Raw genomic sequence first — 13434 nt, forward strand, 5'->3', positions numbered from 1 at the left:
GAAGGCTCCCGGTGGAAACAAACCCTGCCGGGGGCCGAGAGGAGGAGGAGGAGGAAGAGGAGGAGGAGGGTCGGGGGGGATCGCGGCGAGCCCCCAGCAGCGCGGTGGCCTTTTGGGGGGGCGCGTGGGGGGGGGTGGCGGAGGAGGGCCGGGGCTGGCCGCCGCGGAGCTGCCCGTAGATGACTGCAGAAGCGCAGCAGGCTCTGTCCTCTCAGCCCCCTCCTCCCGCTGTGCACAGCAGCTACGGCCCCATGTCCTCCGTGGCCGAGAAGCAGCCGCAAAACTCGGCCATGGACGCCGCCTCCGCCGCTCCCTCCGGGCCGGGCGGCAACAGCGCTCCGGGCAGCGGCGGAGCCCCGGGTAGCGGCGGCCCTAAAGCGAAGAAAACCAACGCGGGGATCCGGCGGCCGGAGAAACCGCCCTATTCCTACATCGCTCTCATCGTCATGGCCATCCAGAGCTCGCCCTCCAAACGGCTGACCCTCAGCGAGATCTATCAGTTCTTACAGAGCCGCTTCCCTTTCTTCCGCGGTTCTTACCAGGGCTGGAAAAACTCCGTTCGCCACAACCTCTCGCTCAACGAGTGCTTCATTAAGCTGCCCAAGGGGTTGGGCCGCCCGGGTAAGGGCCACTACTGGACCATCGACCCGGCCAGCGAGTTCATGTTCGAGGAGGGCTCGTTCCGCCGCCGGCCCCGCGGCTTCAGGAGGAAATGCCAAGCGCTGAAGCCCATGTACAGCATGATGAACGGGCTCAGCTTCAACCACCTCCCCGACAGCTACAGCTTCCAGGGCTCGGCCGGAGGGCTCTCCTGCCCTCCCAACAGCCTTTCCCTCGAAGGAGGTTTGGGCATGATGAACGGCCACTTAGCCGGCAACGTGGACGGGATGGGCCTTGCGGGACACTCCGTGCCCCACCTGCCCTCCAACGGCGGGCACTCCTATATGGGCAGCTGCAGCGGCTCCTCGGCGGGGGATTACCCGCACCACGAGAGCTCCGTGCCCGCCTCCCCGCTGCTGCCCGGCGGAGGGGTGATGGAACCGCACTCGGTTTATTCCAGCTCGGCCTCTGCATGGGCTCCCTCCGCTTCGGCCGCCTTAAACACGGGAGCTTCCTACATCAAGCAGCAGCCGCTGTCGCCTTGCAACCCCGCGGCCAACCCGCTGTCCTCCAGCCTTTCTACACATTCCCTCGATCAGCCCTACTTGCATCAGAACAGCCACAACACCGCCGAGCTTCAAGGTGAGGCGCGGACGCGTGCGAGAGAACCCTGAGGGGATGGAAGCGGGGGGGGGGGGGGGAATCCGCGGCCACCGGCCCCGGGGATTGGTTTAACAGCAGCTCCCCCCGAGGGGAAGCAGCGGTCCTTTCACTCTTTGCTAGAGGATGCGGCGGTTCGCACCGTCGGGGTTCGCACCGTCGTTGTTGCGGGGCTGGGAGCTGCCGCGTCCCGCGTGGATGCTCCTTATGCCGGTGGGTGCGGAAAGGGGAGGCCGGGGAACGGGTTCTGGAGGTTCAGAGTAAATAGGAGGTGGCGGAACAAGGAGGAAAGGGTATCAATAGAGGCTACTGCAGGGCTCTTCGAGGAGGCTCCCAGCGAAGCGGGGGTTTTATTTAACGGGAGCGGCCGCTGCCCGTATCCTTAACCATCCCCCCCACGTCCCTCCGGCCTCACACCGCAGCAATCCGCTCCTCTCAGGCTTTTCCAGGCCTTTCACTTCCCTCCGCCTGTAAGAAGTCGGTGGCGGGGTGTCCCCGCGTCCTACCGCTCTTCTGTGCCGCTATTCGGGGATACGGCGGTGTCCGGGCCGCCGTCGGACCTCCGGGCTCTGAGCCCGTGGAAGGACGGGGAGCTCGGAGCTGGGATTGATACTACGGCCCAAGTTCACCTCGGGGCCCGGGGAGGCTCTAGGGACGCGGGGAGCGCTCCGCATCGCTTCTGGGCGGTGGAAAGGAAGAGTTTGGGGTCGCTGCGTTTGGCCTCCGGTTTTCTAAAAGAGGGAAAGAACAGCAGAAACGGTGTAGAGCGGAGCGGTGGTGGGAAAGAAGCACGAACGCAGGGCGGAAAGGCGCAGCTCGGCGCAGGGCCGAACCGGGCCGAAGGCAGCGGAATGCAGCCGGGACCCGCCGCCTCCACCTCGGCCCCATTCCGCCAATAAACCGCGGATCAGCACGCTAATTTCGCTGAGAAATGAAGCAAAAAAATCAGTCCTAAAGGATCTCCCAGGCCAGCCCGAAACGTCTCAAATCAACACCCAAAAAATGAACGCGGCTCTTCCTGAGCCAGGAGAGGATTTGCGCGGCTCCTCTTGAGCGCAGCCTCGATTTTTCGGGGCCTTTTTCCCGTCCCGAAGTGACTGCGGAAATAGCGGGGGGGTTTCATGGGCTGTTTCGGTCCCTCCGCCCAATCTGTGCCGGCCGGGTCCGCTCGGGAGCGGCCGAATAACTCCGCTCCGCACCCTGCGGGGATTGCGCGCAGGCGCAACAAATACAAATACCGAGGAAAAACAAAACCAAAACGAAATGTCCTTAGGCCGTGCGGGGTCGGAGCTGCGGGCTTTTCTCCGGCACCTGCCCGCATTTTCTAGGAGAGATGGGAGTGCAACAAAACCTCGATTCGCGGGCGGCCGGGTGTTCCCCTCCCGATATCTCCTTCTCCCCAACGCTCGACTTTTTTGTTGTTGTTTTTTGGGTTTTTTTGTTAGTTTGTTTTTTTGGTTTTTTTTTTGGTAAATATAATGATGATGGCTGATCGTTTTCTCTCTCCGTCCCGCAGGCATCCCGCGGTATCACTCCCAGTCTCCGAGCATGTGCGACAGAAAGGAATTCGTCTTCTCTTTCAACGCTATGGCCTCCTCCTCCATGCATTCAGCGGGCAGCGGCTCCTATTACCACCAACAAGTGACATACCAGGACATCAAGCCGTGCGTTATGTGAGACGGGGCGGAAAAGCCACCATCACCTCCCGGAGGCCGCCGAGGTCTGACCCGGGGAACGACCCCCATTCCCACCCAGGACCCTGTGGGAGGAGGAAAGAGGAGCGTGTGTGTGTTTGGGGGGGGGTTCTGCAGACTGAGTTTGTCCCCGTGGATGGGACCCCCGGGGAGCGGACAGCTGAGCGCGGCGAGGCCGAATGCGGGCGGCCCCGGGGCTGAGCGCGCCCCGCAGCTGAGCATCGGCCGGGCCGGCCTCCACCACGTGTCTTTAATCAAAGACGCTCTCTGCCTTCTTCTGCTTCTTCTGTTGGGTCGGGGTAGGCTGGAAGAGAGTGGGGAATAAGGGGGGGGGGGGGGAAGAAAAAACAAGCAGCCCCCCGAAACCCTCCGCTGCCCCTTTATCTTGAAATCTCCGACTGCGAGTTTGGGTTGAAAGGTTTTGCTACGTGAGGTTTTTCGGGTTCTATCCTTGAAAAGAGAAAAGAAATCGCCAACGAAGCGTTCTGAATCAATTCTCTAAATGAGAGCGATGCCGCAGCCCCATCCATCGGGGGCAGAGCCGGAGGGGATGCTGTGAGCGCCCCGAGCACAACAGAGCAGCGCTGCTCCGGCCCTTCGCTCCCATCGAGCCCTTACTCCTGAAAATAATTTTTTTTTTAATTTTTTTTTTTTTTGGTCAAAAATCTCTAAGAGGGATCACATTTTTTATTTTTAATGTTTAGCCATTGATTTTTTTTTTTTCCCCTTTAATTTTATTTCATTTTTTTTTTTTGACCTGCGTAAAGACTGCAGGACCGGACCCTATGCAGAGAGAAAAAGGCACTTTGAAAAGAGACAGCCACGCTCCTTCTGTTATTTATTCTACATTGTCGTCGTCGTCGTTGCTAATAATGGAGACACGAGGAGTCTCAGTTGATCAGTATTAAAGCGGTGGAGCTCTGTTGGCAATATTTGCCATATAGATGTTGGGTTTTGTTGTTGTTGTTGTTTTTTTAGTTAACCTCTGTAAATTTTAAACCGACCCCGGTCTCTGTGTAAAGACAATCCTCCATATGTTTTTATAGAAATATATATATAATGAAGGATTATCCCCCCCTCTGTTCCCCATCTATTTTTTTTTTTTTTTTTTTTTTTTGCCCCGACTTTGTACAGTTCGGTGTCACCTATTTTAATTCCTTTCTGCACTGTATAAAACTGTAATGATGTGGTTGGTTTTGTGTTCTATTTTATTATTTTGGATTTTTTTTTTTTTTTTTTTTTTTGCCCTTTTGTGTACGTTTTTGTCCCTAGAGGAAAAAAAAAAAAAAAGAGAGAGAGAGAGAGGAAAAAAAAAAAATTGAACCGAAATAAAACATGTATGGTCTTTGTATGTGGGCTTCACGACTGTATGAGCAGCAAATAAACGAGCAATGCGGTGTGAGAGGCCGAGTTCTATCTGAGGAGTCTGTGGGCTCCCTGTGTTTGGGGCACCAAAAAAAAAAAAAGTCCCTTTTTGGTGAAGGCTTGAAAGGGCTTCTCTTGGTTTCGGCTGCGACGCTCGGCGGCTCCCGGAGTTTCCCTGTTTGAGATGGAGCGAGGAGGGAGGAAAGCTGGAGGTGATTATTATATCTTTTCTTTTTCTTCTTTGTCGTCTGTATCTTTTTATGGTTTTGCCCAAGGAAAAAGTGAAAGGCGATGGCTCTGAGCCTCTTAGTAGGGTCACAGCCCTCAGCTCTTCCTTTTCTCCTCCTCCCAGCTGGACCCTATGGAGCCCAGGGCAGCTTTCTGCGTCCTTTCCTCGCCATAGAAGATATAAAACATGTAAAATCAAAGCAGGTAACCGGGGGCTGGCGTTCACCTAAACCCAGGGACAAATCCATGGGCTGAGCACCCAACTTACTGCAAAGGGTTCAGGTTTATTTGTTGGAGGATGCGCCCAACTCCAGACATTCTGCTTCAGCCACCTCCGTAGGCCAAGGCGCCTCGTATCAGTGCATGCTACCAACAGCACATGTGTGGAAGTAGATGTATACAAATTAATTTGATTGCTCAGTTGTGTATGTCCATCTTCATCCAGGCAAATTAGGTTACGGCGCGCTAATCAGCCGAGCATTGTGTAATGAGTTTAATTAAAAGCAAAGTTAGCCGCACGCACACACAAAAGCTTTGTAATTAAGGCAGGTAGGAAGGGTTTGATGAGTTACTGGAGGCCTTTCTCTGGGAAGTTTAATTAATTTGGGGGTGTTTTTTTTTTTTCCAAGGGTAGTTATGCTTAAGCGGTCAACTTGCAATCCTTATTGGGGTTCCCCTGTTTTTGTGCCTTTGTGGACCAATCCTTCTCTCCGTCGTGTGTTGGTCATCCCTGCTGGAGTTGAGCCACGCTGTTACCATCTCCATGTGCGAGCTGAAGGCTGGGGTTCGACTCCTGACGCACATATCTGCGCTAGGTGTGGCCGAGATAAAGGCTCAGGGTTAGGAGTTCAGTCCCTGCCAAGTGGTTCTTCCTTCCTTGATATCTCACTATCGCTTCTAAGATTCTTTCTCATCCTTCAGATTCACTTTGGACTCGGGCACCTTATCGATCTGCTCACAGCTTGCTGTCTGCAGGGCTGGGATGGGCAGGCAGACACCTCGCAATCCACCCGAGCAGGGTTTGATATCTGGTCCCCAACAAAGGTTTCTGTGATTCATTTCCCTCCCTCCCTTCGGTTCCCCTTACCCCACGCCACCAAACCTGGAAAAACAGAACCACTGCATACCGTGGACGCCACATATTCCTCAAGCCAGTGAGCGCAGTCTAAACAGGCAGCTCTCCATCTCCGACACCTACAGCAGGGAGGAGAGGGTGAAATCCTGCAGGCTCCTGCTCCCAGCCCTTGCTCTGCACAAGACGAACCTGCTTTTTCCCCTGTTGTTCCAGGGGATGGCAAAATTCTAGCTGTTATCCCAACCAGACCCTTTGTACAAGCTCTGTGCGTGTGTTTGTGGGAGCAGGAGAGCTCTGCTGGGTGGTGAGGAGAAACAAGCTTGTTCACAAACGCTGCTGGAGCCCTGAAGGAGGACGGGAGGAATAGGCTTGCTCAGAAATACAGGATTTGCTCACGTAACAACCTCCCCCTGCCCAGATCCGAGCTGTGGCTAGCTGACATGGCTCCGTTCAGTAGCGGCAATTTGCTCACTGCTGCGCTGCACTTTTGTGGAGCACATCAAGAATCAGAGCCTGGTTTTTCTCACCAGATTTGGCACAAGATGCTCAGAGGACATAGAAGTCCTCCCCAGACATGCTGCAGCATGGCCAGGACGTGCCATGGCAGAGCACTCGGCCAGCAAGACACGTTGGTTGGTAGCCTCTCCACTTCCCTCCGTTCATCTCCAAGTGTTTCCTCCCAACCTCTTAGGGCTGCCACGGAGCTGCATGTGTAAATCTACAGCCTTGTCGCTTGTATACGGCTGGGTCTCCGTGTGACGGTGAAGAGGGACCCGGGGGCGATGCGGGGCTCAGCTCGGGGGCGGCGGAGCAGAGCCGTTCCCTTGGAGGCAGCGCCATCTGGTGCTGCGCGCTGCGCACCGCGCCCCGAATCCAAGGGGTTTTTCCCAACAGCGACTGCGAACCCGGCTGCTTCGGGAGGTTTCTGCCCCTTTATTATTTATTTTTATTTCCTTCCTTCTTTTTCTTTCTTTCTTCTTATTTTTCTTTCCGCCATCTAGAAGTCTGAAGGTGAAAGGAGCTTTACCGTGTCTCAGGTTTGGTGTCAAAATGTCTGATGTGCCCCAACACCAACAGATTTCCTTCATGAGATGCTTCTGGCTCAAGTCTGCTCTGTACCCAGATGGGAAACGTGGGGTAGCATCGAGGAGAATATAGATACTCCTGGTACAGTTACGTGATGCTCCTGGGCGGGGGTGGTTACTCAGACTAGCAGAAAACCAGGTAAGTTGGGAGACTTCCCTGGTGGAAACAAATCCTCTGAATCTTAAATGGGTATTCGGAAGGCCAAGTGCTGAGTTTGGTCCATATTTCTTAGCAGGGAACGGCTCAAACTGGGTGCCTGACTTCTTGTTGAATCCAAGAAGCTTTGGACTTCGATGGATCTGAGTCACAGCTTTTGAAAAGGGGACTTTGACTACTTTGGAACGAGCACAGGCTTTTAGAAGGTCAGATTTCAGCATTTATTCACTTTCCACGCATTCTTAGAAGCAGAACTGCTGCCTGACACCAGGCTCTGCAGGAAAAGAAAGCTAGGGTGGTTCATACAAGCCAAGAAATCTTTGTCAGTGGGAGCCACATTCAGGGACATAATAACTGATGCAGGTGACTGGCTGAAGGAGATCCCTATAACGAGCAGGAGATGCACAGAGTACCAGCAGCTCCGTAATCATGAGCTGATGCTTTTCATAGACACAGTTACCAGATTGGCCCAGGAAGTGAGGAGAAGCAGGCAGCAAAGTTGTTTTAAATAAATTCCATTGCCAGTATCCATCGTGCCCAGTAAGCAGCTAAAGTCAGAAGGATATTATTAAGGAAAGATAACAAGGAATAAAGCTCATTATTGATACTCTGGGATGCAGGGCTGTCTATTTGCACATGCTTATGAGAGGCTCTTTGAGACCAATTCCCCATCATTGGGATAAACATCAATCTCCTCTTCTTAGACACCTGCAGGTTCACATATTGCATATCAGCTTTACCTACTGCTACAGGCACACATATCAGAGCAAACGTCCATTCCAGAGACCAAACCATGATCAAACCTGCTTGATCACAGAATGAGATGCGTGGACACTGGCAGTGCTTCCATACTTCAGTATCTCTTACACTGAACACAGTTATTTATTTGTGGCAGCAGGAGTTGAAAGACCCGGAATGGTACAGAAAGTGCAGTTCTGTGGCTCAGCTCAGCTTCAGGCTAATTACTGAAAAAATAAGCAAACACACCTGGAAAAGCAAGATGTCAGAGCCTGGAAAGTTTTGCAGGGACTTAAAAGTTAGCAAGAGTTCACTTGGAGCCAGACTCGCTACAGCAATTGTGTTTCTATATGGTAGAAAAGATACTGCAGATCAACTACTGGGGTAATTGCTTCCTTCAGAGAGATGGAAATGCCAACCTTTGGAATCTGAGCAGCACAAGCGCTTGGAAATGCTCTGAAAACATGATATCCCTCTGGAAAAACTGCAAGTATTGCTCTTGTCTGAATGATTAACTTCACTCTAACAGATTGCTTAAAAATACTAAGGAGTGGCTGCAACGGATACACTAATGCTGAGAAATGTGGAGGTTTTTGCACTGTTTCATGAATGTTTCCCTTCCCTCCCTGACTTTTTTCTTTCCCTCTCATCTCACCGTTCCAAATGTTTGCTTTATTCCCTAAAAAAACCCATGCTTTTAGCTCCACGTGTTTCTGCATGAGATGGGTGGACCGCAACACGCTTGCATGATTTGCTAGACCTCAGGAGGAGGCACGTCTCAGAAGAAGTCATTATTTTCTGTCCCCTGTCTGGTTTCACAGGGAAAGCAAGCTGTGATTTGCACCCTTGGAATGGAAAGAGGTTTGCAGGTGTGCTTTGACTGACCAGAAGGCTCTCGAGGAGCAAGAGGACCTGTGGGATCACACGATACCCAACCACAGCAGGGCTGCCTGGTGGCTCCAGCAGTCGAGTGGAGGCAATGCTGAAGCTCTGCTGGGAAGAAAGAAGATGCTGGGATGAAACAAGGTGCCCATCCATCACATAAAAAAGGCCACCGTGCTATGTGTTTTTACTTATTTGAAAAGCAAGCAGTTGATGGGCTTCTAACCTGTCTTTCCAGCTGTTTCCCAAGGCTGGGAATAAGCAGCCTACCAGGAGCCAACTCTGCCTTCCTCATTTTTCCATCTGTAAAATGTGGATGTTACTGGGGCCGCTGTAAAGATGCACTAGATAGGTCTGTATCCTGAAGTCATTTCTCCCAATGACTTCAGTGAGATGCCCAGCCCAGAACAATGGCAGGATACACAGCCCTAAACATTGCTGCTGTGCTTTAAAAGATGAAAAGCAGTGACTTCTATCTACCTATGCAAGTGGAGGGGCAGAGAAATTTTTCATGATGTTTATAGCAGACATCACAGGCATTACACATGAAAACATGGGAAATGGTGCACTCTTCTCGTAGAGAGATAATCTTTAATAGATGGCAACGAGGAAACAGAGGCATTCATACACAAGCACCTACCTCACTAAGGGGTATGTTTGCCTGGCTGACATGGCCACAGTCACAGATGTTTCCTCCAGTGCCAGAACTGCTGCATGGGGCTGTTCCTTCTAAGGAACCGGAATGAGAGAAATCTCAGCACATGCTTTTCCTTCCCCTCCTCACCCTTTGCTGTCGTTGAAGAGAAAAATGCAGTGACTGACTTTCAATGAAAGCATTCTCCTAAAAAAAAAAAAAACACGTTTGTTTCTTCCTTTGAAGTGCTGGAAGATAAAATTAAAAAGAAAAAGAAAAAAAATAAAGACATGACTTGAAGCCAGTATTTAACCACCCCCTTTTATTTTACTGGCCTCTGATGATAGATAATGAGCTAAAATCATGTGTCCTTAAAGACTGCTTCCTGTGAGGGAACAAGGGCCTGATGTGAATGGGTGCTGGAGGGCTGGATGGGGACCTGGCTGTGTCACATAGGAGCAGGCTTTGCTCTCTTCCCACCCCGACGTTGAGATATTTTTTTTTCCCCTTGTTCTCTCCATGGAAACAAATAATCTCTGACTCTTGTCACTTAGAGAAGACTACACAGCAACATGGCTTGTTTACTCACTGTTGTCTTTGGTGGATTGAAGCTGTGTGGCCTTGTCCACGTTCCAGGAAATGCATGGACATAGCTGTCTGAAGGAAAACCCTCATGATTGTATAGTTTTCAGTGCTGAGTGGCAGTTAGCCACCTCATTTTTATTGTTAGCAGATCACAATGTTGCCTCACTGCTCTGTGCCACACACCACGCTGTGACTAATATCATTCAGCAAAAGAAAATCCCCTCCAAATTGACCACGTTCTCAAGCCTAACGGATCTGGTCGAGGCTCCATCCATCTGATAGCATCCTCCCTTTGCACCTCTCCCATAAGCAGGGATAGAAAAGGACAAACAGAGGGGGTAGAATCACTCTGGGGAGCTCATACAGCACCTAGGGTGGTCGCTGCCAGGCTCTGCACCCTCTCAGCTGCCATAGAAGCTGGGCTGGGTTTGCTCACTGCAGCCAGCCTCCGGAGCTGTTCAGCATCTTTCCCCACTGAACCCTTGAAGAGAGGGGCATGCAATAACGACATCCTAACTTGTTTTGTGCCATGAAAGGAACTGGAAAGAATGCATTGAACCACATGACAAGTGAGGACATCAGGCTGCAGAGAGAATAGAAAGACCTCATTTTTAATTACTTCGGAACAAAGTTGGCTCAGTAAAGTATTTCCCATTGTACTGCTGAACTTTTCTTCTCATCGCACAGCAGTGAAACACAGGCTCTTCTGCTGCTGCTGCTGCAAATGGGCTGAAATCTGTCTGCGTTAGGGATCACTTCATTTCCTATTGAATGCAGGCTATCCATTAATCAAAGGCGTTTTAGAATTTTATGCAACATCCAGGCACTTCTTTCTCATTGCGGACGTTTTTAGCGTGAGAGTCTTCAAATATGAAGGTACCTCAGCCCTTCGTACAGAAGGGGAACAGGGGTTAATGGGTAAGATGTGCATTTTCACCATTGCTCTGGGTGTTTACAGAGACCAGGGCTGAAGCACTGAAGCTTTGGAAGTCCCAGACTAGTGCTTTAGTCACTGCAATAAAGAAGGGCTGTGTGCAGCGGTTGGCACCTGAGATGAGGCGACATATCCATGTCTATGCAGCCATCCTAGGTGCTAGCAGCAGGGCCACAACTACAACTGGCAGAAAATGAAGAATTACTGCTTTAGTAAAGGTTCTCATCTTTAAAGCTTGTTAATTCAGACAGTAAATGCCCTAGGGCATTGACTCTGTGGCTTGATCCTTAGTAAAATATCTTGCACAGTCTTGATCTGGGCCAAAGTAAAAAACAAGCAGACTTCAGTTCCTCGAGTTTCATTATGAGATCAGAGTCCAAGGATTCACTGAAAAGTATTACATTGCAGAGTTTTGTGGATTGAGAGAAAAGTCAGAAGTGACTCATGTACAACCGATGTCTTCCTGAGCATGCAGAGAGCCTGAAACAATAGACCTAAGAGATGCAAACTGGGCCCCATTCACTCTTTCTTCAAAATCTGCTGCCTACCCAAGCAGGAACTTGGTCAGCCTGTAAGAAAAAATCCACATCATACAGCTGGAGATGCCAGAAAGTCATGTAGGCGTGCGCCTTCGGTAGTCTTGTGTTGCTTAATTAAACAGCAATTGAGCATCTTACATTGAAATGTCACTTAGCTAAAGAAGACCAGCTTCCTAAGCAGTGGTAAGAGCCTCATTCTTAACACAGCTTCTCTTGCTTCAAGACAGAAATCACGCAGGCTTCAGCATGCACAAGGTCAAACTCCTACCAACTGAGTTAATACAGAACACATTTCAGAAAGCATGAGATACACCCAATTTCTCACAGGTAAGCTTACAGAACTGCTTTGCTGCAAGTTATGCTGCTTTTTTTTTTTTTTTTTTCCCTTGCCATTGCAGAATATAAATCCTTAAGTTCCTACAAAATCACTTCTTGTTTTCAACTGTGGGAATGCAATAGCAATGCACAGATGAGATAGGATTCCCTACGGTTTTTCATCTCCAGAGGGGAGAGGTTATGTTCTTCAGCCACATTTGCCAGGAGAAAACCCTTGTGAAAGTAAGGAGGCCACCCCAAAACAGCAGGAATGTGGGGAAGCCAAGCCTTCTTATTTCAGAGGACTACTGCTTACCCTCATGCAAACTATAAACCTCTACAGGTGCTCTGAGCCTCGGTGAACTTTCTATAGCTTCAGGCTCTTCTCAGCAGCAGCCTGCACTAATTTCTTCCTGCAGGCTGTTGCTCTTGCAGCAGACAACAGAAAGGAGCTTGTTCACAGCACAGTTACTGATTTGCTGATGCCCAAATGATCTTGCATTAACAACTTGGATCAAAAATGACTGCTCAGCTTGGAAATTATCACTGCATTAACATGATTCCAGTCCATTCAAAACACTAACGGACGGCTCATTAGCCTAAGCTTATAGTAATTCCTTTTTCCTCAGAGCCTAATTACAATTACATACCTCTGTCTGGTTAACACCTTTCCAGCAGTGTGGTTTGGATTGTGAACTGCATTCAAAAAAGTGAGAGGCCAGAAGATAGCTGCAGAGAATCAGCTACGTGCAGAGCAGTCTAACACAGCTCATGCTACAGGTTGCACACAGAGCCACAACTGCAAAGAGGAAAGTCATCTGAAAAAAGCTCTATCTAGATATGCTTGTCCAGACAAAACCGGCCACTGACTGCATACAGCGTTAAGAGCAAAGCAAATATATCTAACACCCCCAGCATATAAACTTTTACTATCAAAATACAGAGAAAACCATTATGATTTCTTCTGTTCCATTGCTTTTGGAGGTCAGCTGACATTGAGCTCTGTGTTGTGGCTTCCAGCAAAGAAAAAACTGATGACCAAGGTTAGCATAGAAGAATTCTTAGGAATGCCTCCAAGTATGAATACAAAGCACTTGCCACTTATACATTTCTTTTGATTTCTTTGCCTTAGTTAAAAGAAAAAAAAAAACAACATTATTTTTTCCTAATAAAACTCAAAATGGTCAACAGTGCTTAATCTTATCTGTGTCAAAACTTTGGTCATTAATACGAGGAAACAAGGCAGGAGATGAATTTCCCACAAATGTGATCAGGGAAGGCTAGTTCAGTCTGTAACGTACACAAAGTTGTTTGAGATGACTGAAGCTTGCATTGGTGGGATAATGCCTTTTAACTGCTAAGGTCATCTCAGCATCTTCACCAAAGCAAGTGGCATTACGAGAGTAAAAAAGAACATCATATGATCCCTCTTCTTAATTTGCCATCCTATGAAGGGGGAGGTTGTGAGATATGATCATTTTTTTGCTTTACTTTCCTCTGCTTTCTAAGATAATGATGTAATGAGTGTCTTTAAGTAGTAACATGACTCCTGGATCTTATCCTTGAAGCACACGACTACTGAAACAAGATGCAGGGGCCTCTGTAGTGATTACATTTGATTTCAGGCTAAGTGATACCAAAAATAATCTTGAGCTGAAGGAAAAGAGAGCATTTAAGAGCACAGCGCTATTTCTCCAGCAACTTCTCCTTTGCTGACCTTACAAGAAGTTGGAGCAATGCTTTCCTTGAGACCATCTGCACAGAGCACATGATAACACTGAGAATTTGTTGAATACTGTACAAAATGTCTGACCCCTGAGGCATAATAACATGCTTAAAATATACATAATGGTACCCTCTGGCTACAAAAAAGTTTCCAAGTTTAAGAAAAATCAATTTGGATGCTTACTTTGACTACGTGCCCAGCACCGATGGCAAAAGTG

At 49.4% G+C, this 13434-nt stretch overlaps 1 protein-coding gene across 1 annotated transcript; it reads left to right on the plus strand.

Annotated features, from left to right (window-relative positions):
* Positions 1–179: 179 nt before the first annotated feature.
* FOXF1 (forkhead box F1) lies at positions 180–2937 on the plus strand (the record flags this gene model as incomplete). Its single annotated transcript, XM_079541418.1, has 2 exons — positions 180–1242; positions 2777–2937. The coding sequence occupies 2 exons, from the start codon at positions 180–182 to the stop codon at positions 2935–2937; spliced, it is 1224 nt and encodes a 407-aa protein (XP_079397544.1).
* Between the last annotated feature and the right edge of the window lie 10497 nt (positions 2938–13434).

This window comes from Tetrao urogallus (assembly GCF_951394365.1).
Source record: "Tetrao urogallus genome assembly, chromosome: 12".
NCBI classification, from domain to species: Eukaryota; Metazoa; Chordata; class Aves; order Galliformes; family Phasianidae; genus Tetrao; species Tetrao urogallus.